At 42.0% G+C, this 27,497-nt stretch overlaps 1 protein-coding gene and 1 pseudogene across 1 annotated transcript; both read right to left on the reverse strand.

The window, feature by feature from the left end:
• Window positions 1-4,792: 4,792 nt before the first annotated feature.
• On the reverse strand, window positions 4,793-5,975 carry LOC129832515 (olfactory receptor 24-like). Its single transcript, XM_055896635.1, is given in 2 exon segments — window positions 4,793-5,522; window positions 5,932-5,975. Coding segments are annotated over 2 exon segments (774 nt in total).
• Window positions 5,976-6,116: 141 nt separating this feature from the next.
• Window positions 6,117-27,497, reverse strand: part of LOC129832516 (olfactory receptor 16-like) — a 29,475-nt pseudogene continuing 8,094 nt past the window's right edge.

The raw sequence follows: 27,497 nt of genomic DNA on the forward strand, positions 1-27,497 counted from the left end.
CCTGCCAGAGCCGTCCAGCCGGGACCTGCCAGAGCCGTCCAGCCGGGACCTGCCAGAGCCGTCCAGCCGGGACCTGCCAGAGCCGTCCAGCCGGGACCTGCCAGAGCCGTCCAGCCGGGACCTGCCAGAGCCGTCCAGCCGGGACCTGCCAGAGCCGTCCAGCCGGGACCTGCCAGAGCCGTCCAGCCGGGACCTGCCAGAGCCGTCCAGCCGGGATCTGCCAGAGTCCCTCAGCCGGGATCTGCCAGAGTCCCTCAGCCGGGATCTGCCAGAGTCCCTCAGCCGGGATCTGCCAGAGTCCCTCAGCCGGGATCTGCCAGAGTCCCTCAGCCGGGATCTGCCAGAGTCCCTCAGCCGGGATCTGCCAGAGTATATCAGCCGGGATCTGCCAGAGTATATCAGCCGGGACCTGCCCCTTATCCCGGTGCTGCCCCTTGTCCCGGTGCTGCCCCTTGTCCCGGTGCTGCCCCTTGTCCCGGTGCTGCCCCTTGTCCCGGTGCTGCCCCTTGTCCCGGTGCTGCCCCTTGTCCCGGTGCTGCCCCTTGTCCCGGTGCTGCCCCTTGTCCCGGTGCTGCCCCTTGTCCCGGTGCTGCCCCTTCTCCCGGTGCTGGCCATTCATTTAGGGGATGTTAGTTTTAGGGTGGTCATTGGGAGGGGAAGACAGAAGCGGGGAGTGACTATGGTGGTGTGGGGACAGCGTCCAGAGCCGGAGCCACCACCGTGGTCAACTGCCCACCCAGACCCTCCCCTGGACTTTGTGCTGGTGCGCCCGGCGTTCGCACCTTGAGGGGGGGGTTCTGTAACGGTCCTGACCTGTTTTATGTTGTTTTTTGTATGTGTTTAGGTCAGGGCATGTGTTTTGGGTGGGCAGTCTATGTTATCTGTTTCTATGTTGGTTTTGGTTGCCTGGTATGGCTCTTAATTAGAGGCAGGTGTTTTGCGTTCTCCTCTAATTAAGAGTCATATTTAGGTAGGGTGTTCTCACTGTTTGTTTGTGGGTGATTGTCTCCTGTGTCGTCGAATGTATGTACCATACGGGACTGTTTGGCTGTTCGTTTATTTTTGATGTCGTCTGTTTCCTGTCCGTGAGTTTTCGTTTAGTTATGTAAGTTTATGTTCAGGTTTCGTCAACGTCGTTTTCTTGTTTTGTATTTTTGAAAGTGTTTTGTTTTTTCGTGTTGCCATCATAGTTTTTCAAATAAAGAGATGGCCTATTTCCCTACTGCTGCATTTTGGTCTGATGATCCTTCTCTCCTCTCCTCGTCCGAGGATGAGGAGAGAGACAGCCCTTACACTCACACATCGGTTACAATGTTGCGCAAACCATAAACCCTGGCCGGCCCGACCCAAAACGACTCTTAGAATATTAGGCCCGGGATGAAAATCTACTATTTCACATAGCATTTGTTTTGGGACAGGATCATTTACGAAGAGAACTTGAACAGCTTTTATTATAATTTTTACATTGAAAAAAGTGCCAATTATTTTTCATGCCATGAGAGGTACCGGATCCGGCCAAATAGGTACCGGAACAAAACAGTCCAAAACGGAGAGGTGCCGGATCCTGTTCTGGCAGGATTCGGCTGAAATTTTAAGCACTGACAATATCTCATTATTGTAATGATTGTCCTCCTCCTCTTCGGAAGAAGAGGAGGAGTAGGGATTGGACCAAAGCGCAGCGTGGAATGTGGACATAATGAAGTTTATTAAAGTAAAGACGAAAACCGAAAACACTTCAACAAACTACAAAATAACAAACGAACGTAGACAGACCTGAACTATGAGAACTTACATATAACACGAAGAACGCACGAACAGGTACAGACTACAACAAACGAACGAACAAACCGAAACAGTCCCGTGTGGTGCAACATACACAGCCACGGAAGACAACCACCCACAAACAAACAGTGTGAACAGCCTACCTTTATATGGTTCTCAATCACAGGAAACGTCAAACACCTGTCTCTGATTGAGAACCATATAAGGCTAATTCCCAATGACCTAAACATAGAAACACAAAACATAGAATGCCCACCCCAACTCACGTCCTGACCAACTAAACACATACAAAAATAACAGAAAACAGGTCAGGAACGTGACAGAACCCCCCCCCCCCCCCCTCAAGGTGCGAACTCCGGACGCACCACCAAAAGTCTAGGGGAGGGTCTGGGTGGGCATCTGTCCACGGTGGCGGCTGAGGCTCTGGGCGTGGTCCCCATCCCACCATAATCACTCCCTGCTTCCGTATCCCCCTCTCAATGAGCACCCTCCAAATAAACCCACCTAAATTAAGGGGCATCACCGGGATAAGGAGCAGCACCGGGATAAGGGGCAGCTCCGGACTGAGGGACGGCAGCTCCGGACTGAGGGACGGCAGCTCCGGACTGAGGGACGGCAGCACCGGACTGAGGGACAGCAGCTCCGGACTGGATGGCGGATCCTGGCTGGCTGGCTCTGGCGGATCTAGGCTGGCTGGCTCTGGCGGATCCTGGCTGGCTGGCTCTGGCGGATCCTGGCTGGATGACGGCTCTGGCTGGTCATGGCTGGATGACGGCTCTGGCTGGTCATGGCTGGATGACGGCTCTGGCTGGTCATGGCTGGATGACGGCTCTGGCTGGTCATGGCTGGATGACGGCTCTGGCGGATCCTGGCTGGATGACGACTCTGGCGGATCCTGGCTGGATGACGACTCTGGCGGATCCTGGCTGGATGACGACTCTGGCGGATCCTGGCTGGATGACGACTCTGGCGGATCCTGGCTGGATGACGATTCTGGCGGATCCTGGCTGGATGACGGCTCTGGCGGATCCTGGCTGGATGACGGCTCTGGCGGATCCTGGCTGGATGACGGCTCTGGCTGGTCATGGCTGGCTGACGGCTCTGGCTCGTCATGGCTGGCTGACGGCTCTGGCTGGTCATGGCTCGCTGGCGGCTCTGGCTGATCCTGTCTGGCGGAAGGCTCTGGCTGATCCTGTCTGGCGGAAGGCTCTGGCTGATCCTGTCTGGCGGAAGGCTCTGGCTGATCCTGTCTGGCGGAAGGCTCTAGCGGCTCCTGTCTGGCGGAAGGCTCTAGCGGCTCCTGTCTGGCGGACGGCTCTGAAGGCTCATGGCAGACGGGTGGCTTTGCAGGCTCAGTACAGACGGGCGGCTTTGAAGGCTCAGTACAGACGGGCAGTTCATGCGGCGCTTGGCAGACGGACAGTTCAGACGGCGTTGGGCAGACGGGCAGTTCAGGCGCCGCTGGGCAGACGGGCAGTTCAGGCGCCGCTGGGCAGACGGCAGACTCTGGCCGGCTGAGACGCGCTATAGGCCTGGTGCGCAGTGTAGGCACTGGTGGTACTGGGCTGGGAGATGGCGCCGGAAATACCGGACCGTGCAGGCGTACTGGCTCCCTTGAGCACTGAGCCTGCCCAACCTTACCTGGTTGTATGCTCCCCATCGCCCGACCAGTGCAGGGAGGTGGAATAACCCGCACCGGGCTATGTAGGCGAACCGGGGACACCATGCGTAAGGCTGGTGCCATGTAAGCCGGCCCGAGGAGACGCACTGGTTGCCAGATGTGTAGAGCCGGCTTCATGGCACTTGGCTCAATGCTCAATCTGGCCCGGCCGATACAGGAGCTGGTTTGTACCGCACCGGGCTATGCACACGTACAGGAGACACCATGCGCTCTACTGCGTAACACGGTGTCTGCCCGTACTTTCGCTCTCCACGGTAAGTACAGGGAGTAGGCGCAGGTCTCCTACCTGACTTCGCCACCTTCCCTTTTAGCCCCCCCCCCCCACCCCCCCCCCCAAGAAAGTTTTGGGGTTTATTTTCGGGTTTCCAGCCACGTCTCCTTGCTGCCTCCTCATACCACCGATCCTGGGTGAGGTGGGTGGTTCTGTAACGACTACAAAATAACAAACTACAAAATAACAAACGAACGTAGACAGACCTGAACTATGAGAACTTACATATAACACGAAGAACGCACGAACAGGTACCGACTACAACAAACGAACGAACAAACCGAAACAGTCCCGTGTGGTGCAACATACACAGACACGGAAGACAACCACCCACAAACAAACAGTGTGAACAGCCTACCTTTATATGGTTCTCAATCAGAGGAAACGTCAAACACCTGTCTCTGATTGAGAACCATATAAGGCTAATTCCCAATGACCTAAACATAGAAACACAAAACATAGAATGCCCACCCCAACTCACGTCCTGACCAACTAAACACATACAAAAATAACAGAAAACAGGTCAGGAACGTGACAATTATACCATCATTTAGTGTATGTCGGATAAATTAAAAGTGACAATTCAACTTTAACATGCACGTGAAATTGTTAAGAGAAACAAAGATTATCGGTTTAATTATTAGCTGGTATGTAAACCAGTCTTTATTGTCCGTTTATGGTGGATTGAACTGTATGTGCAGATCCTGAACTGTACGTCATATGCGTTGCTTTGTTGTGCCAACTTGTATTCCCTACTGATCTCACCTCTCTCCACAGAGAAATATTTAATTTGATCTGCTCAGACATCCAGCAAGTCTCCTGACAAATTACTGCATTTTGTATAGCTGAATATTGTAATTGACTGTTTATCCCCACAACGGTTCAAAAGTGTCCCTGTTGTACACCATCAGAGTCGCCCTTACCAGAACAGAGCTTTCTCAGCCTTTATCTCTTTGTTTCTTAAACTATAGATGATGGGATTCATAACAGGAGTCAGGAAGCAGTTAACAATAGATATCAAGATTATAACATTACAGTGAACGTTTTCAGATTTGGCATTAATGTAGACGCAGGAGTGAGCGAGGTAGAAGGTGACGACGACAGTGAGATGTGCGGAGCAGGTAGAGAAGGCCTGCAATCTTGCAGACGGCTACAATGATTCTGAAGTAGGACCAAATAATGACATTGAACGGGAAATAGATCGCTATTAAAGCACACACAAGAGCCACGTCGATCAAAAAGGTTGTGTCCGAACAGGACAGTGAAACTAAAAGAGGAAGGTCACAGAACCAACATTTTATTTTGTTGCTACAGAAGGGCAATTGTGCTGCGTAAATGACACAGAAGACAGACACACTGAGTCCAGATGCCCATGCCGCTGTAGTCAACAGACCGCACAGTCTCTTAGTGATAATGCTGCCATAGTGTAAGGGTTTGCAGATGGCCACATAGCGGTCATAGGCCATGACACACAGCAGCATGCTCTCCACGGTTTGAAATGACAAATACACATACAACTGGAGGAAACACGCTGAGTAGGAGATCGTTACGTCATTTCACAAACTCACTGCTATCATCTTAGGCAGAACACTCGTCGATATCACAATGTCTACGAGGGACAGTTGGTTGAGGAAAATGTACATGGCTGACTGCAGCTTGGGGTCTGTCGCCACCAGGGTAAGTATGGTGAGGTTTCCAATCAGGATCATCAGGTAGACCACCAATAGGAAGATGGCCAGCTCTAGGTAGACGTTTTTCAGCCCGCTTGTCACATTCCTGACCTGTTTTCTTTTGTCTTGTGTCAGGGCGTGAGTTGGGTGGGTTTGTCTATATGTGATTTTCTATGTTGGGATGTTTGGGTTCGGCCGGGTATGATTCTCAATCAGAGGCAACTGTCAATCATTGTCCCTGATTGAGAATCATACTTAGGAAGCCTGGGTTTCACGTGTGTGTTGTGGGTGTTTGTTTCCGTGTTTGTATTCGTGCCACACGGGACTGTTGTCGGTTGTTTCATTTTGTTATTTTGTTTCATGTTTAGTGTTCAAGTTCGATTTAATAAATTATCATGAGCACTACCCACTCTGCGTATTGGTCCGATCCGTCTCGCCTCTCCTCGTCCGAGGAGGAGGAAGATTATGACGATAAACGTTACACCGCTCTCAACCCCAATGAAGAGGAATTCAGTCACAACTGTCACGTTGGCTTGAAGGCAAGAGTCTTCTGGAGGTCAAGGAAGATCATTTTACTAAGGTGCACAATATCAACATTTGCTTGAGAAAGACAGAAACAGCTATTTTGTATGAGCCACTTACTTTCTACATTGTGAAAGCTCTATTCGGGGCATTTATGTTGTTCACACGCCAGATTTTGATATTATTTGGACTATTTCTGTGAACAGACACAAAAAGAGACATACCAACATGAATAATGAATCTATAGTATACACTACATTTAAATATAAACAATTTTGAATAACCATTGATGCAAATGATGAATTGATGAATCTGGTATTGAATTAGCCCAACAACACCAAGGTTTGAAATGCCTATCACCATACATTAACACTTACCGTCTGTGTACTGTACACAAAACAATGCTGCTTAATAGAGTTTGCAAAAAATAATTCACTTAAGAAGACTTAATTCACAGAAGAAAATGCAAAAGATCAAACACGTGATAGTGGGTTGACAATATGACTGACTAGTTTATCTCAATGTACAGGTCATCATGTGGACTTTATCTAGAGACCAAGTGTTGTGTTTCTGTTGTCCTGTTGATTTTATGGCCCTCCTGCAGTTCCCAGGGGCTTCCACACACCTCCTCTGAATGCAAGCTCTCTCCTAGTTCAGAACATAGTTGGTTTCCTGGGATTATTCCAGCCAATCAGCGTTAAACACAACAGTAGGCCTAATAACTCCCAAGCATGCATTGATTGGTAAAACGTGCACGGCATTCGTTGCAAACGAGAGCAGAGCTAAAACAAATAATAATAATAACTTTATTCTGTGCCGCCCTTCCCATGTTGCATCATTATGTATGCCTCTGATTCAGAGGGGTTGGGTTAAATGCAGAAAACACATTCCAGTTGAATGCATTCAGTTGTACAACTGACTAGGTATCCTCCTTTATGACTGGAGCACATAGTTTCTGATTAATTATGTCCAACACTTAATTTTGATCCTCTAAAATGTCTATATGCATGGATAGATGTTCAACAAACTCTTAACAAACTCCATTGGCTAGCTAGATATTAACTGCAAATGCGGATATAAAACAAACAGTTGTGTTGCCAGCAGGGAGTTGTACATGTCCTTTTAAATGATGCTTAGATGTGTGTGATAGTTTTCAAATCTGAAAGCTCAAGTCAATATCAACCCGAAATGTAGAGACATTGGTTTTACCCAAAATGTAGAGACATTGGTTTTACCCAAAATGTAGAGACATTGGTTTTACCCAAAATGTAGAGACATTGGTTTTACCCAAAATGTAGAGACATTGGTTTTACCCAAAATGTAGAGACATTGGTTTTACCCAAAATGTAGAGACATTGGTTTTACCCAAAATGTAGAGACATTGGTTTTACCCAAAATGTAGAGACATTGGTTTTACCCAAAATGTAGAGACATTGGTTTTTACCCAAAATGTAGAGACATTGGTTTTACCCAAAATGTAGAGACATTGGTTTTACCCAAAATGTAGAGACATTGGTTTTACCCAAAATGTAGAGACATTGGATTTACCCAAAATGTAGAGACATTGGTTTTACCCAAAATGTAGAGACATTGGTTTTTACCCAAAATGTAGAGACATTGGTTTTACCCAAAATGTAGAGACATTGGTTTTACCCAAAATGTAAAGACATTGGTTTTACCCAAAATGTAAAGACATTGGTTTTTCCCAAAATGTAGAGACATTGTTTTTCCCAAAATGTAGAGACATTGTTTTTCCCAAAATGTAGAGACATTGGTTTTTCCCAAAATGTAGAGACATTGGTTTTTCCCAAAATGTAGAGACATTGGTTTTACCCAAAATGTAGAGACATTGGTTTTACCCAAAATGTAGAGACATTGGTTTTACCCAAAATGTAGAGACATTGGTTTTACCCAAAATGTAGAGACATTGGTTTTACCCAAAATGTAGAGACATTGGTTTTACCCAAAATGTAGAGACATTGGTTTTACCCAAAATGTAGAGACATTGGTTTTTACCCAAAATGTAGAGACATTGGTTTTACCCAAAATGTAGAGACATTGGTTTTACCCAAAATGTAGAGACATTGGTTTTACCCAAAATGTAGAGACATTGGTTTTACCCAAAATGTAGAGACATTGGTTTTACCCAAAATGTAGAGACATTGGTTTTACCCAAAATGTAGAGACATTGGTTTTACCCAAAATGTAGAGACATTGGTTTTACCCAAAATGTAGAGACATTGGTTTTACCCAAAATGTAGAGACATTGGTTTTTACCCAAAATGTAGAGACATTGGTTTTACCCAAAATGTAGAGACATTGGTTTTACCCAAAATGTAGAGACATTGGTTTTACCCAAAATGTAGAGACATTGGTTTTACCCAAAATGTAGAGACATTGGTTTTACCCAAAATGTAGAGACATTGGTTTTACCCAAAATGTAGAGACATTGGTTTTTACCCAAAATGTAGAGACATTGGTTTTACCCAAAATGTAGAGACATTGGTTTTACCCAAAATGTAAAGACATTGGTTTTACCCAAAATGTAAAGACATTGGTTTTACCCAAAATGTAGAGACATTGTTTTTCCCAAAATGTAGAGACATTGGTTTTTCCCAAAATGTAGAGACATTGGTTCTTCCCAAAATGTAGAGACATTGGTTTTTCCCAAAATGTAGAGACATTGGTTTTACCCAAAATGTAGAGACATTGGTTTTACCCAAAATGTAGAGAAATTGGTTTTACCCAAAATGTAGAGACATTGGTTTTACCCAAAATGTAAAGACATTGGTTTTACCCAAAATGTAAAGACATTGGTTTTACCCAAAATGTAGAGACATTGGTTTTTCCCAAAATGTAGAGACATTGGTGTTTCCCAAAATGTAAAGACATTGGTGTTTCCCAAAATGTAAAGACATTGGTTTTACCCAAAATGCATAGATGTTGGTTTTACCCAAAATGTATAGACGTTGGTTTTACCCAAAATGTATAGACGTTGGTTTTACCCAAAATGTAAAGACATTGGTTTTACCCAAAATGTATAGACGTTGGTTTTACCCAAAATGTATAGACGTTGGTTTTACCCAAAATGTAGAGACGTTGGTTTTACCCAAAATGTAGAGACGTTGGTTTAACCCAAAATGTAGAGACATTGGTTTTACCCAAAATGTAGAGACATTGGTTTTACCCAAAATGTAGAGACATTGGTTTTACCCAAAATGTAGAGACGTTGGTGTTACCCAAAATGTAGAGATGTTGGTTTTACCCAAAATGTAGAGACGTTGGTTTTACCCAAAATGTAGAGACGTTGGTTTTTCCCAAAATGTAGAGACATTGGTTTTACCCAAAATGTAGAGACATTGGTTTTACCCAAAATGTAGAGACATTGGTTTTACCCAAAATGTAGAGACATTGGTTTTACCCAAAATGTAGAGACATTGGTTTTACCCAAAATGTAGAGACATTGGTTTTACCCAAAATGTAGAGACATTGGTTTTTACCCAAAATGTAGAGACATTGGTTTTACCCAAAATGTAGAGACATTGGTTTTACCCAAAATGTAAAGACATTGGTTTTACCCAAAATGTAAAGACATTGGTTTTACCCAAAATGTAGAGACATTGGTTTTTACCCAAAATGTAGAGACATTGGTTTTACCCAAAATGTAGAGACATTGGTTTTACCCAAAATGTAAAGACATTGGTTTTACCCAAAATGTAAAGACATTGGTTTTTCCCAAAATGTAGAGACATTGGTTTTTCCCAAAATGTAGAGACATTGGTTTTTCCCAAAATGTAGAGACATTGGGTTTACCCAAAATGTAGAGACATTGGTTTTACCCAAAATGTAGAGACATTGGTTTTACCCAAAATGTAGAGACATTGGTTTTACCCAAAATGTAAAGACATTGGTTTTACCCAAAATGTAAAGACATTGGTTTTACCCAAAATGTAGAGACATTGGTTTTTCCCAAAATGTAGAGACATTGGTGTTTCCCAAAATGTAAAGACATTGGTGTTTCCCAAAATGCATAGACATTGGTTTTACCCAAAATGCATAGATGTTGGTTTTACCCAAAATGTATAGACGTTGGTTTTACCCAAAATGTATAGACGTTGGTTTTACCCAAAATGTAAAGACATTGGTTTAACCCAAAATGTAGAGACATTGGTTTTACCCAAAATGTAGAGACATTGGTTTTACCCAAAATGTAGAGACATTGGTTTTACCCAAAATGTAGAGACGTTGGTTTTACCCAAAATGTAGAGACGTTGGTTTTACCCAAAATGTAGAGATGTTGGTTTTACCCAAAATGTAGAGACGTTGGTTTTACCCAAAATGTAGAGACGTTGGTTTTACCCAAAATGTAGAGACGTTGGTTTTACCCAAAATGTAGAGACGTTGGTTTTACCCAAAATGTAGAGACATTGGTTTTACCCAAAATGTAGAGACATTGGTTTTACCCAAAATGTAAAGACATTGGTTTTACCAAAAATGTAAAGACAATGGTTTTACCCAAAATGTAGAGACATTGTTTTTCCCAAAATGTAGAGACATTGGTTTTTCCCAAAATGTAGAGACATTGGTTTTTCTGAAAATGTAGAGACATTGGTGTTTCCCAAAATGTAGAGACATTGGTTTTACCCAAAATATATAGACGTTGGTTTTACCAAAAATGTATAGACGTTGGTTTTACCCAAAATGTATAGACGTTGGTTTTTACCCAAAATGTAAAGACATTGGTTTTACCCAAAATGTATAGACGTTGGTTTTACCCAAAATGTAGAGACGTTGGTTTTACCCAAAATGTAGAGACGTTGGTTTTACCCAAAATGTAGAGACGTTGGTTTTACCCAAAATGTAGAGACGTTGGTTTTACCCAAAATGTAGAGACGTTGGTTTTACACAAAATCTGGAGACGTTGGTTTTACACAAAATGTGGAGACGTTGGTTTTACCCAAAATGTAGAGACATTGTTTTTCCCAAAATGTAGAGACGTTTGTTTTTCCCAAAATGTAGAGACATTGGTTTTTCCCAAAATGTAGAGACGTTGGTTTTTCCCAAAATGTAGAGACGTTGGTTTTACACAAAATCTAGAGATGTTGGTTTTTCCCAAAATGTAGAGACGTTGGTTTTTCCCAAAATGTAGAGATGTTGGTTTTACCCAAAATGTAGAGACGTTGGTTTTACCCAAAATGTAAAGACGTTGGTTTTACCCAAAATTTAGAGACGTTGGTTTTACCCAAAATGTAGAGACGTTGGTTTTACCCAATATGTAGAGACGTTGGTTTTACCCAAAATGTAGAGACGTTGGTTTTACCCAAAATGTAGAGACGTTGGTTTTACCCAAAATGTAGAGACGTTGGTTTTACCCAAAATGTAGAGACATTGGTTTTACCCAAAATGTAGAGACATTGGTTTTACCCAAAATGTAAAGACATTGGTTTTACCAAAAATGTAAAGACAATGGTTTTACCCAAAATGTAGAGACAATGGTTTTACCCAAAATGTAGAGACATTGTTTTTTCCCAAAATGTAGAGACATTGGTTTTTCCGAAAATGTAGAGACATTGGTGTTTCCCAAAATGTAAAGACATTGGTTTTACCCAAAATATATAGACGTTGGTTTTACCAAAAATGAATAGACGTTGGTTTTACCCAAAATGTATAGACGTTGGTTTTTACCCAAAATGTAAAGACATTGGTTTTACCCAAAATGTATAGACGTTGGTTTTACCCAAAATGTAGAGACGTTGGTTTTACCCAAAATGTAGAGACGTTGGTTTTACCCAAAATGTAGAGACGTTGGTTTTACCCAAAATGTAGAGACGTTGGTTTTACACAAAATCTGGAGACGTTGGTTTTACACAAAATGTAGAGACATTGTTTTTCCCAAAATGTAGAGACGTTTGTTTTTCCCAAAATGTAGAGACATTGGTTTTTCCCAAAATGTAGAGACGTTGGTTTTTCCCAAAATGTAGAGACGTTGGTTTTACACAAAATCTAGAGATGTTGGTTTTTCCCAAAATGTAGAGACGTTGGTTTTTCCCAAAATGTAGAGATGTTGGTTTTACCCAAAATGTAGAGACGTTGGTTTTACCCAAAATGTAAAGACGTTGGTTTTACCCAAAATTTAGAGACGTTGGTTTTACCCAAAATGTAGAGACGTTGGTTTTACCCAATATGTAGAGACGTTGGTTTTACCCAAAATGTAGAGACGTTGGTTTTACCCAAAATGTAGAGACGTTGGTTTTACCCAAAATGTAGAGACGTTGGTTTTACCCAAAATGTAGAGACATTGGTTTTACCCAAAATGTAGAGACATTGGTTTTACCCAAAATGTAAAGACATTGGTTTTACCAAAAATGTAAAGACAATGGTTTTACCCAAAATGTAGAGACAATGGTTTTACCCAAAATGTAGAGACATTGTTTTTTCCCAAAATGTAGAGACATTGGTTTTTCCGAAAATGTAGAGACATTGGTGTTTCCCAAAATGTAAAGACATTGGTTTTACCCAAAATATATAGACGTTGGTTTTACCAAAAATGAATAGACGTTGGTTTTACCCAAAATGTATAGACGTTGGTTTTTACCCAAAATGTAAAGACATTGGTTTTACCCAAAATGTATAGACGTTGGTTTTACCCAAAATGTAGAGACGTTGGTTTTACCCAAAATGTAGAGACGTTGGTTTTACCCAAAATGTAGAGACGTTGGTTTTACCCAAAATGTAGAGACGTTGGTTTTACACAAAATCTGGAGACGTTGGTTTTACACAAAATGTGGAGACGTTGGTTTTACCCAAAATGTAGAGACATTTTTTTTCCCAAAATGTAGAGACGTTTGTTTTTCCCAAAATGTAGAGACATTGGTTTTTCCCAAAATGTAGAGACGTTGGTTTTTCCCAAAATGTAGAGACGTTGGTTTTACACAAAATCTAGAGATGTTGGTTTTACACAAAATGTAGAGACGTTGGTTTTTCCCAAAATGTAGAGACGTTGGTTTTACCCAAAATGTAGAGACGTTGGTTTTACCCAAAATGTAAAGATGTTGGTTTTACCCAAAATTTTGAGACGTTGGTTTTACCCAAAATTTAGAGACGTTGGTTTTACCCAATATGTAGAGACGTTGGTTTTACCCAAAATGTAGAGACGTTGGTTTTACCCAAAATGTAGAGACGTTGGTTTTACCCAAAATGTAGAGACGTTGGTTTTTCCCAAAATGTAGAGACGTTGGTTTTACACAAAATCTAGAGACGTTGGTTTTACACAAAATGTAGAGACGTTGGTTTTTCCCAAAATGTAGAGACGTTGGTTTTACCCAAAATGTAGAGACGTTGGTTTTACCCAAAATTTGGCGCCGACCGAGATGGCCGCCTCGCTTCGCGTTCCTTGGAAAATATGCAGTATTTTGTTTTTTTATGTGTTATTTCTTACATCGGTACCCCAGGTAATCTTAGGTTTCATCACATACAGTCGGGAGGAACTACTGAATATACGATTAACGTCAACTCACCATCATTATAACCAGGAATATGACTTTCCCGAAACGAATCCAGTGTTTTGCCTTCCACCCAATACAATGGATCTGATCCCAGCCGGGGACCCTATGCGACGCCGTAAGAGGGGCAAACGTAGCGGTCTCTTGGTCAGGCTTCGGAGACGGGCACATCGCGCTCCACTCCCTAGCATACTACTCGCCAATGTCCAGTCTCTTGACAATAAGGTTGATGAAATCCGAGCACGGGTAGCATTCCAGAGAGACATCAGGGATTGCAACGTGCTCTGCTTCACGGAAACATGGCTAACTCAAGAGACGCTAACGGAGTCGGTGCAGCCAGCTGGTTTCTTCATGCATCGCGCCGACAGAAACAAACATCTTTCTGGTAAGAAGAGGGGCGGGGGGGTATGCCTTATGATTAACGAGACGTGGTGTGATCATCATAACAACACACAGGAACTCAAGTCATTCTGTTCACCTGATCTAGAACTCCTCACAATCAAATGTCGACCGCTTTATCTACCAAGGGAATTCTCTTCTATCATAATCACAGCCGTATATATTCCCCCCCAAGCAGACACATCGATGGCCCTGAACGAACTTTATCTGACTCTTTGTAAACTGGAAACCACACACCCTGAGGCTGCATTCATCGTAGCTGGGGATTTTAACAAGGCTAATCTAAAAACAAAACTCCCTAAACTCTATCAGCATATCGATTGTGCTACCAGGGCTGGAAAAACCCTAGATCATTGTTATACTAATTTCCGCGACGCATATAAGGCCTTCCCCCGCCCCCCTTTCGGAAAAGCTGACCACGACTCCATTTTGTTGATTCCAGCCTACAAACAGAAACTAAAACAACAAGCTCCCGCGCTCAGGTCTGTTCAACGCTGGTCCGACCAATCTGATTCCACGCTTCAAGACTGCTTCGATCACGCGGATTGGAATATGTTCCGCATTGCGTCCAACAACAATATTGACGAATATGCTGATTCGGTGAGCGAGTTCATTAGGAAGTGCATTGACGATGTCGTACCCACAGCAACGATTAAAACATTCCCAAACCAGAAACCGTGGATTGACGGCAGCATTCGCGTGAAACTGAAAGCGCGAACCACTGCTTTTAACCAGGGCAAGGTGACCGGAAGCATGACCGAATACAAACAGTGTAGCTATTCTCTCCGCAAGGCAATCAAACAGGCTAAGTCCCAGTACAGAGACAAAATCGAGTCGCAAATTCAACAGCTCAGACACAAGAGGTATGTGGCAGGGTCTACAGTCAATCACGGATTACAAAAAGAAAACCAGCCCCGTTGAGGACCAGGATGTCTTGCTCCCAGACAGGCTAAACAACTTTTTTGCCCGCTTTGAGGACAATACAGTGCCACTGACACGGCCCCCTACCAAAACCTGCGGGCTCTCCTTCACTGCAGCCGAGGTGAGTAAAATATTTAAACGTGTTAACCCTCGCAAGGCTGCAGGCCCAGACGGCATTCCCAGCCGCGTCCTCAGAGCATGCGCAGACCAGCTGGCTGGTGTGTTTACGGACATATTCAATCAATCCTTATCCCAGTCTGCTGTTCCCACATGCTTCAAGAGGGCCACCATTGTTCCTGTTCCCAAGAAAGCTAAGGTAACTGAGCTAAACGACTACCGCCCCGTAGCACTCACTTCCGTCATCATGAAGTGCTTTGAGAGACTAGTCAAGGACCATATCACCTCCACCCTACCGGACACCCTAGACCCACTCCAATTTGCTTACCGACCCAATAGGTCCACAGACGACGCAATCGCAACCACACTGCACACTGCCCTAACCCATCTGGACAAGAGGAATACCCATGTGAGAATGCTGTTCATCGATTTTTCCCAAAATGTAGAGACATTGGGTTTACCCAAAATGTAGAGACATTGGTTTTACCCAAAATGTAGAGACATTGGTTTTACCCAAAATGTAGAGACATTGGTTTTACCCAAAATGTAAAGACATTGGTTTTACCCAAAATGTAAAGACATTGGTTTTACCCAAAATGTAGAGACATTGGTTTTTCCCAAAATGTAGAGACATTGGTGTTTCCCAAAATGTAAAGACATTGGTGTTTCCCAAAATGCATAGACATTGGTTTTACCCAAAATGCATAGATGTTGGTTTTACCCAAAATGTATAGACGTTGGTTTTCAATCAATCCTTATCATATTCAATCAATCCTTATCCCAGTCTGCTGTTCCCACATGCTTCAAGAGGGCCACCATTGTTCCTGTTCCCAAGAAAGCTAAGGTAACTGAGCTAAACGACTACCGCCCCGTAGCACTCACTTCCGTCATCATGAAGTGCTTTGAGAGACTAGTCAAGGACCATATCACCTCCACCCTACCGGACACCCTAGACCCACTCCAATTTGCTTACCGACCCAATAGGTCCACAGACGACGCAATCGCAACCACACTGCACACTGCCCTAACCCATCTGGACAAGAGGAATACCCATGTGAGAATGCTGTTCATCGATTTTTCCCAAAATGTAGAGACATTGGGTTTACCCAAAATGTAGAGACATTGGTTTTACCCAAAATGTAGAGACATTGGTTTTACCCAAAATGTAGAGACATTGGTTTTACCCAAAATGTAAAGACATTGGTTTTACCCAAAATGTAAAGACATTGGTTTTACCCAAAATGTAGAGACATTGGTTTTTCCCAAAATGTAGAGACATTGGTGTTTCCCAAAATGTAAAGACATTGGTGTTTCCCAAAATGCATAGACATTGGTTTTACCCAAAATGCATAGATGTTGGTTTTACCCAAAATGTATAGACGTTGGTTTTACCCAAAATGTATAGACGTTGGTTTTACCCAAAATGTAAAGACATTGGTTTAACCCAAAATGTAGAGACATTGGTTTTACCCAAAATGTAGAGACATTGGTTTTACCCAAAATGTAGAGACATTGGTTTTACCCAAAATGTAGAGACGTTGGTTTTACCCAAAATGTAGAGACGTTGGTTTTACCCAAAATGTAGAGATGTTGGTTTTACCCAAAATGTAGAGACGTTGGTTTTACCCAAAATGTAGAGACGTTGGTTTTACCCAAAATGTAGAGACGTTGGTTTTACCCAAAATGTAGAGACGTTGGTTTTACCCAAAATGTAGAGACATTGGTTTTACCCAAAATGTAGAGACATTGGTTTTACCCAAAATGTAAAGACATTGGTTTTACCAAAAATGTAAAGACAATGGTTTTACCCAAAATGTAGAGACATTGTTTTTCCCAAAATGTAGAGACATTGGTTTTTCCCAAAATGTAGAGACATTGGTTTTTCCGAAAATGTAGAGACATTGGTGTTTCCCAAAATGTAGAGACATTGGTTTTACCCAAAATATATAGACGTTGGTTTTACCAAAAATGTATAGACGTTGGTTTTACCCAAAATGTATAGACGTTGGTTTTCAATCAATCCTTATCATATTCAATCAATCCTTATCCCAGTCTGCTGTTCCCACATGCTTCAAGAGGGCCACCATTGTTCCTGTTCCCAAGAAAGCTAAGGTAACTGAGCTAAACGACTACCGCCCCGTAGCACTCACTTCCGTCATCATGAAGTGCTTTGAGAGACTAGTCAAGGACCATATCACCTCCACCCTACCGGACACCCTAGACCCACTCCAATTTGCTTACCGACCCAATAGGTCCACAGACGACGCAATCGCAACCACACTGCACACTGCCCTAACCCATCTGGACAAGAGGAATACCCATGTGAGAATGCTGTTCATCGATTACAGCTCAGCATTTAACACCATAGTACCCTCCAAACTCGTCATCAAGCTCGAGACCCTGGGTCTCGACCCCGCCCTGTGCAACTGGGTCCTGGATTTCCTGACGGGCAGCCCCCAGGTGGTGAGGGTAGGTAACAACATCTCCACCCCGCTGATCCTCAACACTGGGGCCCCACAAGGGTGCGTTCTGAGCCCTCTCCTGTACTCCCTGTTCACCCACGACTGCGTGGCCATGCACGCCTCCAACTCAATCATCAAGTTTGCGGATGACACTACAGTGGTAGGCTTGATTACCAACAACGACGAGACGGCCTACAGGGAGGAGGTGAGGGCCCTCGGAGTGTGGTGTCAGGAAAATAACCTCACACTCAACGTCAACAAAACAAAGGAGATGATTGTGGACTTCAGGAAACAGCAGAGGGAGCACCCCCCTATCCACATCGACGGGTCAGTAGTGGAGAAGGTGGAAAGTTTTAAGTTCCTCGGTGTACACATCACGGACAAACTGAATTGGTCCACCCACACAGACAGCGTCGTGAAGAAGGCGCAGCAGCGCCTCTTCAACCTCAGGAGGCTGAAGAAATTTGGCTTGTCACCAAAAGCACTCACAAACTTCTACAGATGCACAATCGAGAGCATCCTGTCGGGCTGTATCACCGCCTGGTACGGCAACTGCTCCGCCCACAACCGTAAGGCTCTCCAGAGAGTAGTGAGGTCTGCAGAACGCATCACCGGGGGCAAACTACCTGCCCTCCAGGACACCTACACCACCCGATGTCACAGGAAGGCCATAAAGATCATCAAGGACAACAACCACCCAAGCCACTGCCTGTTCACCCCGCTATCATCCAGAAGGCGAGGTCAGTACAGGTGCATCAAAGCAGGGACCGAGAGACTGAAAAACAGCTTCTATCTCAAGGCCATCAGACTGTTAAACAGCCACCACTAACATTTAGCGACCGCTGCCAACATACTGACTCAACTCCAGCCACCTTAAAAATGGGAATTGATGGAAATTATGTAAAAATGTACCACTAGCCACTTTAAACAATGCCACTTAATATAATGTTTACATACCCTACATTACCCATCTCATATGTATATACTGTACTCTATATCATCTACTGCATCTTGCCATCTTTATGTAATACATGTACCACTAGCCACTTTAAACTATGCCACTTTATGTTTGCATACCCTACAGTACTCATCTCATATGTATATACCGTACTCTATACCATCTACTGCATCTTGCCTATGCCGTTCTGTACCACCACTCATTCATATATCTTTATGTACATATTCTTTATCCCTTTACACTTGTGTGTGTATAAGGTAGTAGTTGTGGAATTGTTAGGTTAGATTACTTGTTGGTTATTACTGCATTGTTGGAACTAGAAGCACAAGCATTTCGCTACACTCGCATTAACATCTGCTAACCATGTGTATGTGACTAATAAAATTTGATTTGATTTGAAATGTAAAGACGTTGGTTTTACCCAAAATGTAGAGACGTTGGTTTTACCCAAAATGTAGAGACGTTGGTTTTACCCAAAATGTAGAGACGTTGGTTTTACCCAAAATGTAGAGACGCTGGTTTTACCCAAAATGTAGAGACGTTGGTTTTACCCAAAATGTAGAGACGTTGGTTTTACCCAAAATTTGGAGACGTTGGTTTTACCCAAAATGTAGAGACGTTGGTTTTACCCAAAATGTAGAGACGTTGGTTTTACACAAAATGTAGAGACGTTGGTTTTACCCAAAATGGAGACGTTGGTTTTACCCAAAATGTAGAGACGTTGGTTTTACCCAAAATGTAGAGACGTTGGTTTTACCCAAAATGTAGAGACGTTGGTTTTACCCAAAATGTAGAGACGTTGGTTTTACCCAAAATGTAAAGATGTTGGTTTTACCCAAAATGTAAAGACATTGGTTTTACCCAAAATGTAAAGACATTGGTTTTACCCAAAATGTAGAGACATTATTTTTCCCAAAATGTAGAGACATTGGTTTTTCCCAAAATGTAGAGACATTGGTTTTTCCCAAAATGTAGAGACATTGGTTTTACCCAAAATGTAGAGACATTAGTTTTACCCAAAATGTAGAGACATTGGTTTTACCCAAAATGTAGAGACATTGGTTTTACCCAAAATGTAGAGACATTGGTTTTACCCAAAATGTAAAGACATTGGTTTTACCCAAAATGTAAAGACATTGGTTTTACCCAAAATGTAGAGACATTGTTTTTCCCAAAATGTAGAGACATTGGTTTTTCCCAAAATGTAGAGACATTGGTTTTTCCCAAAATGTAGAGACATTGGTGTTTCCCAAAATGTAAAGACATTGGTTTTACCAAAAATGTATAGACGTTGGTTTTACCCAAAATGTATAGACGTTGGTTTTACCCAAAATGTAAAGACGTTGGTTTTACCCAAAATGTAAAGACAGTGGTTTTACCCAAAATGTAGAGACGTTGGTTTTACCCAAAATGTAGAGACGTTGGTTTTACCCAAAATGTAGAGACGTTGGTTTTACCCAAAATGTAGAGACGTTGGTTTTACCCAAAATGTAGAGACGTTGGTTTTACCCAAAATCTGGAGACGTTGGTTTTACACAAAATGTGGAGACGTTGGTTTTACACAAAATGTGGAGACGTTGGTTTTACCCAAAATGTAGAGACATTGTTTTTCCCAAAATGTAGAGACGTTTGTTTTTCACAAAATGTAGAGACGTTGGTTTTTCACAAAATGTAGAGACGTTGGTTTTTCCCAAAATGTAGAGACGTTGGTTTTACACAAAATCTAGAGACGTTGGTTTTACACAAAATCTAGAGACGTTGGTTTTACCCAAAATGTAAAGACGTTGGTTTTACCCAAAATTTAGAGACGTTGGTTTTACCCAAAATGTAGAGACGTTGGTTTTACCCAATATGTAGAGACGTTGGTTTTACCCAAAATGTAGAGACGTTGGTTTTACCCAAAATGTAGAGACGTTGGTTTTACCCAATATGTAGAGACGTTGGTTTTACCCAAAATGGAGACGTTGGTTTTTCCCAAAATGTAGAGACATTGTTTTTACCCAAAATGTAGAGACGTAGGTTTTGCCCAAAATGTAGAGACGTTGGTTTTACACAAAATGTAGAGACGTTGGTTTTACCCAAAATGTAGAGACGTTGGTTTTACCCAAAATGTAGAAACGTTGGTTTTACACAAAATGGAGACGTTGGTTTTACCCAAAATGTAGAGACGTTGGTTTTACACAAAATGTAGAGACGTTTGTTTTACCCAAAATGTAGAGACGTTGGTTTTACCCAAAATGTAAAGACGTTGGTTTTACCCAAAATGTAGAGACGTTGGTTTTACCCAAAATGTAGAGACGTTGGTTTTACCCAAAATGTAGAGACGTTGGTTTTACCCAAAATGTAGAGACGTTGGTTTTACCCAAAATGTAGAGACGTTGGTTTTACCCAAAATGTAGAGACGTTGGTTTTACCCAAAATGTAAAGACGTTGGTTTTACCCAAAATGTAGAGACGTTGGTTTTACCCAAAATGTAGAGACGCTGGTTTTACCCAAAATGTAAAGACGTTGGTTTTACCCAAAATGTATAGACGTTGGTTTTACCCAAAATGTAAAGACGTTGGTTTTACCCAAATTGTATAGACGTTGGTTTTACCCAAAATGTAGAGACGTTGGTTTTACCCAAAATGTAGAGACGTTGGTTTTACCCAAAATGTAGAGACGTTGGTTTTACCCAAAATGTAGAGACGTTGGTTTTACCCAAAATGTAGAGACGTTGGTTTTACCCAAAATGTAGAGACGTTGGTTTTACACAAAATGGAGACGTTGGTTTTACCCAAAATGTAGAGACGTTGGTTTTACCCAAAATGTAGAGACGTTGGTTTTACCCAAAATGTAGAGACGTTGGTTTTACCCAAAATGTAGAGACGTTGATTTTACCCAAAATGTAGAGACGTTGGTTTTACCCAAAATGTAGAGACGTTGGTTTTACCCAAAATGTAGAGACGTTGGTTTTACCCAAAATGTAGAGACGTTGGTTTTACCCAAAATGTAGAGACGTTGGTTTTACCCAAAATGTAGAGACGTTGGTTTTACCCAAAATGTAGAGACGTTGGTTTTACCTTGCGGAGTAACCTTTTATCATGTCTAAGTAGCAGAATTATATTCTCCAATTCAGACCTGCTCATTCATTGTTAAATAATAAAATCTATAAACTAACAAAATAAAGAAAGTTGCACACTCCATATACAAACTCCCAGCAACTCAATGGGTATTTACCAACTTTTCGGCATCACTGTATATTCCTCAGGGTCAATAATAATAATAATGAAATGTAAACATGGTGCATTATGGAATAACTTTATTGGAGACAGGAATTTCAGGACAGAAGCCTTTATCTGTTTGTTCCTGAAACTGTAAACAAGTGGATTCACAAGAGGAGTTAAAACAGAGTTGACAATAGACATCAAGATGAGGACATTGGGATAATTCTGATATGATTTAGCACTGATGTAGACACATGAATATGCAATGTAGAAGGTAATGACAGCAATGAGATGAGAGGAGCAGGTAGAGAAAGCTTTTTTTCCGCCCTTCAGATGTGGCAATTTTGCAAACGGATTTGATGATTTTACAATATGACCAAATTATGACAGTGAATGGAACATACATCACAAATAAAGCACATGCGAGGGCTAGATCTATCAACAATATTGTTTCCAACCTGACAATGTAACAATCGGAGGATAATCACAAAACCAATACATTATCTGATGACTACTGAAAGGTAGTTTTGATGCAAGAATGACATTCAATGCTGGAAGCCCATGTTGTTGAGGCCAGGAACACACACTTTGATTGTCATGATGCTGTTGTAGCGTAAAGGATTGCAGGTAGCAACATAGCGGTTGTAGGCCACAGCACATAGGAGAAATCCCTCTGTAGTTTGGAATGTCAAATAGGTATACATCTGCAGAGAAGCGACCTGCAAATGAAATGGACACATCATTCCACAAGCACACTGATATCATTTTAGGTAGAACACTGGTGGTGATCACAATGTTGGTGGGAGACAGATTACAGAGGAATATACACACTGATGTGTGAAGTTTGGAGTGATGATCACCAGAGTGATGATCATGCCGATGACAAACATGATGTACAGCAACAGAAGAAAGATGGCCAGCTCTGTGTAGATCTCCTTGAGACCCAGTTCCCGTCCATCTATCAGGAAATCTGAAAACAGGCTCACGTTGAACTCCAGTGGTTGAAAAACATCTGAAAAACATCACGAGAGAATACGATTTTTATCGAAGAGCATGCATCCACGAAGCACTGTCTAAAACACATACTGGTATATATTTACACAGCATATAGTCTGACACAGTGTAACTTAAAGGAATAGATTGTTAACCTGTCTAGCCCAGGCATTCCGCTAGCGGAACTCCTCCCACATTCCACTGAAAAGGCAGAGAGCGAAATTCAAAAAATATTTTTTAGAAATACTTAACTTTCACACATTAACAAGTCCAATACAGCAAATGAAAGATACACATCTTGTGAATCCAGTCAACATGTCCAATTTTTAAAATGTTTTACAGCGAAAACAGCACGTATATTTATGTTAGCTCACCACCAAATACAAAGAAGGACAGACATTTTTCACAGCACAGGTAGCATGCACAAAGCCAACCTAACTAACCAAGAAGCAACCAAACTAACCAAGAAACAACTTCATCAGATGACAGTCTTATAACATGTTACACAATAAATCTATGTTTTGTTCGAAAAATGGCGCCATCTTGGAAAGGCACCTATTCTTATCGAAAACTATTCATAAACTTGACAAAAAAAATACAGGTTGGACAGCAATTGAAAGACAAATTAGTTCTTAATGCAATCGCTGGGTTACATTTTTTAAATTAACGTTACTGCGCAATACAGCGTGCAATAAAGCAAGGCTACACTGCAAGTAATGGCGTCTTATGCATTTGACTTTTTTCAACAGAACAATGAATTATCAGCATAAAGACTGCTTACTATTAGCTGAGCTTCCATCAGAATCTTGGGCAAGGTGTCCTTTCTTCAGAACAATCGTCTTTTGGCTGAAAGATGTCCTCTTGTCCTGTCGAATTAGCCGCTAACGTTAGCCACCCACTGGAGAGGTGTCCAACTCGTGAACGCGCATCACAAAGAAATCCAGGAAAATCGCAATAAACTGCTATAAACTGCTATAAGTCGGTTTAAATTAACTACCTTATGATGTCTTTAACACCTATAACGAATAAAAACATGACCGGAGATATAGAACTACTAAAACGAAAGCGTTTGCAGGACGCCATTGTGATGTTTCTTGCGCCAGGCGCACCGTTGAAAAGGTCGGTACTTCCGTTCCACGGTCTTATATAAGGTCCCAGATTGCGCAATCCACTCCATTCAAATTCTCACCGCTTACTGACATCTAGAGGAAGGCGTATGCAGTGCATGTAGCCCCATAGCTTACATTGGGACTTATAAACTGACCCCAGAACAGGGACCTCGATTTCTGAAATCTCACTCCCTGACAATAAATGTGCTGCAGAATGAGTTCTGTTTCACTCAGAGAAATAATTCAAACGGTTTTAGAAACTAGAGAGTGTTTTCTATCCAATAGTAATAATAATATGCATATTGTACGAGCAAGAATTGAGTACGAGGCCGTTTAAATTGGGAACGATTTTCCCCCAAAGTGTAAATAGCGCCCCCTATCATCATCAGGTTTTAAGTAGTGTAGTTGTTATGACATTATTATGAACACATCAAACATCTGTATTCAGTAGTTTCACACACACATGTACACAGACACACATACATACATACACACACAAACACACACACTCACACACACACTGAGCATACAAAACATTAAGAACACCTGATCTTTCCATGACATAGACTGACCAGGTGAATGCTATGATCCCTTATTAATGTTACTTGTTAAATCCTCTTCAATCAGTGTAGATGAAGGGGAGGAGACAAGTTAGAGAAGGATTTTTAAGTCTTTAGGCAATGGAGACATGGATTGTGTATGTGTGCTATTCAGAGGGTTAATGGGTAAGACCAAAATATTTAAGTGCCTTTGAACAGGGTATGGTAGTAGGTGCCAGGCACACCAGTTTGTGTCAAGAACTGCAACGCTGCTGGGATTTTCACAATCAACAGTTTCCCGTGTGAATCAAGAATGGTCCACCACCCAAAGGACATACAGCAAACTTGACACAACTGTGGGAAACATTGGAGACAGCATGAGCCAGCATCCCTGTGGAACACCCTCGACACCTTGTAGAGTCCATGCCCGACGAATTGAGGCCGTTCTGAGGGCACAGGGGCGGGGTATACTCAGTGTATAGTGTAACTTTTTTAAATTGAATAGTGACAGAAGTTACATGATAACATAATGAAAGAATTGCCTTTTATTAAGGCTCAGGATGATATAAGAGTTAGTTTGATAGTTGTTCAGGTCAAGACGTTTCACCATTAGACAACACTGCAAATTCCAAAGCAAAGAATTGTTTGGAATCAGTTGATAATGAAATAGGGCACTGCTTATGTTCAATTAAGTCAAGATTCACTATTAGAAAATAAACCTTAATGTCAAGCAACAGTGTCCTCATATATCTTACTCGTTTTGGGAGAAACAAGCCTGAAACCAGGTCGCAATTGTAAATGAGAACGTGTTCTCAATTTGCCTACCTGGTTAAATAAAGGTGAAATAAAAATAAATAAAAACCTTGATAAAAGACTACTGACACCCAGTGGAAGCCATAGGAATTGCATCCTGGGAGGTAGATTTAATAATTTCCTTATACTTTCCATTGTAAGAGCATGGGCTCTCAAAACAAGAAATCTGGTTGTTTTTTCTTTGGATTTTCTCCTACCATATATATTGTGTTATAGTCTCCTACATTATTTTAACGTTTTTACAATCTTAAAAGTGTTTCCTTTCCAATGGTACCAATTATATGCATATCTTGGCTTCAGGGCCTGAGTTAAAGGCAATTTACTTTGGGCACGTCAGTCAGACAGGAAGTGAAGATAAAAGGGGCCTAGCCTTATGAAGTTAAAAGAACATTTCTCAAGTAAAGGTGAAAGTCAACCAGTAAAATACTTGTTTCAGGCTTGTTTCTCCCAAAACGAGTAAGATATATGAGGACACTGCCATTAGGTACCGAGATGAGATCCTCAGACCCCTTGTGAGACCATATGCTGACACATGCACATTTGTGGCCTGCTGGAGGTCATTTTGCAGGGCTCTGGCAGTGCACCTCCTTACACTAAGGTGGAGGTACCGGTCCTGCTGCTGGGTTGTTGCCCTCCTACGGCCTCCTCCACGTCTCCTGATGTACTGGCCTGTCTCCTGGTAGCGCCTCCATGCTCTGGACACTACGCTGACAGACACAGCAAACCTTCTTGACACAGCTCGCATTGATGTGCCATCCTGAATGAGCTGCGCTACCTGAGCCACTTGTGTGGGTTGTAGACTCCGTCTCATGCTACCACTAGAGTGAAAGCACCGCCACCATTCAAAAGTGGCCAAAACATCAGCCAGGAAGCATAGGAACTGAGAAGTGGTCTGTGGTCACCACCTGCAGAACCACTCCTTTATTGGGGGTGTCTTGCTAATTGCCTATAATTTCCACCTTTTGTCTATTCCATTTGCACAACAGCATGTGAAATGTATTGTCAATCAGTGTTGCTTCCTAAGTGGACAGTTTGATTTCACAGAAGTTTGATTGACTTGGAGTTACATTGTGTTGTTTAAGTGTTCCCTTTATTTTTTTGAGCAATGTACTTAAGTATCAAAAGTTAAATTCCTTATATTAGGCAAACTTTTTTTTTTTTTTTGCGGCTTGCTAGGGGCACACTCCAACTCTCAGACATCATTTACAAAAAAAATATTTGTGTTTAGAGAGTCCGCCAGATCAGAGGCAGCAGGGATGACGGATGTTCTCTTGATAAGTGTGTGAATTGGACCATTTTCCTGTTCTGATAAGCATTCATAATGTAACGAGTACTTTGGGTGTCAGTGAAAATGTATGGTGTAAAAAGCATATAATCTCCTTTAGGAGTAGAGTGCACTAAAAGTTGTCAAAAATATAAATAGTTACGTACAGACACCCAAGACATGCTTTTTTTGGGGGGGGGTATGATGTTTGTGCATCTGTACCTTTCTCACTCATCATTATTCACGATTCATTCAGGATTATCCATTATCCATTATCCAGGAGCATCCACATGAATGTGTCTGGAAACATATTATATTTCTATTTGCAATAAAAGTTACTCCAAAATTGCACAATACATTATTTTCCATTAATTTCTATTGGGCACAAAAACATCTGAAACACAACCAAAGCAAACAGCAAATGCATCCAACAAATTAGTGGAGTCACAAGGTGGATGTCATTACGTGCAATGAATATTGGACCAAATACTTAACTTTTGACTACTTTAATACACATATAAGTGTCACGACTTCTGCCGAAGTCGTTGCCTCTCCTTGTTCGGGAGGTGCTAGGCGGTCGACGTCACCTGTCTTCTAGCCATCATCGATCCATTTTTCATTTTCCATTGGTTTTGTCTTGTCTTCCCACACACATGTTTTAAATCCCATCCATTACCTGTTGTGTATTTAACCCTCTGTTTCCCCTCATGTCTTTGTCAGAGATTGTTTGTTGTCAGTATAGTGTTTATTTTGTATAGGTGCGTGATGGGTCTTCATACCCATATTTGTTTATTATTCATTTTCTTATTAGTGTTATGGAGCATGTTTCTTCGACATTCATTAAAAGACTCCATTTTACACTCCGTTTGACTCTCCTGCGCCTGACTTCCCTGCCACCTATACACACGTCTCTGACAAAAAGTAAATTTATCCCAATACTTTTGGTCCCCTAAAATGCAGAAAATGTACTGTAATTTCTAAGCGGTTCACCTGGTGTGGATGAAAATACCCTCAAAATAAAGCTGACGGTCTGCACTTTAACCTCAGAGTCATCGTTTCAATTCCAAAGTACAGAGCCCAAACATCCAAAAATGTGTAATTGTTCCAAACTTTTTGAGCTCACTCTGTCCCTCTTGTGATGTTTTTGGTAAACAGACAGACATGAACGTCAATTGCCTGGCTCTGCTTCTGTGAGAGGGATTACCAGAAGGATTGTAGGAACTGTGTCAGAGGAAAAAGACCCTGGATCATTGGCGGCTTTTGTATCTATGACCATTATTTGATAGCC

The sequence above is a fragment of the Salvelinus fontinalis genome, chromosome 33, assembly GCF_029448725.1.
Source record: "Salvelinus fontinalis isolate EN_2023a chromosome 33, ASM2944872v1, whole genome shotgun sequence".
Classification (NCBI taxonomy): domain Eukaryota; kingdom Metazoa; phylum Chordata; class Actinopteri; order Salmoniformes; family Salmonidae; genus Salvelinus; species Salvelinus fontinalis.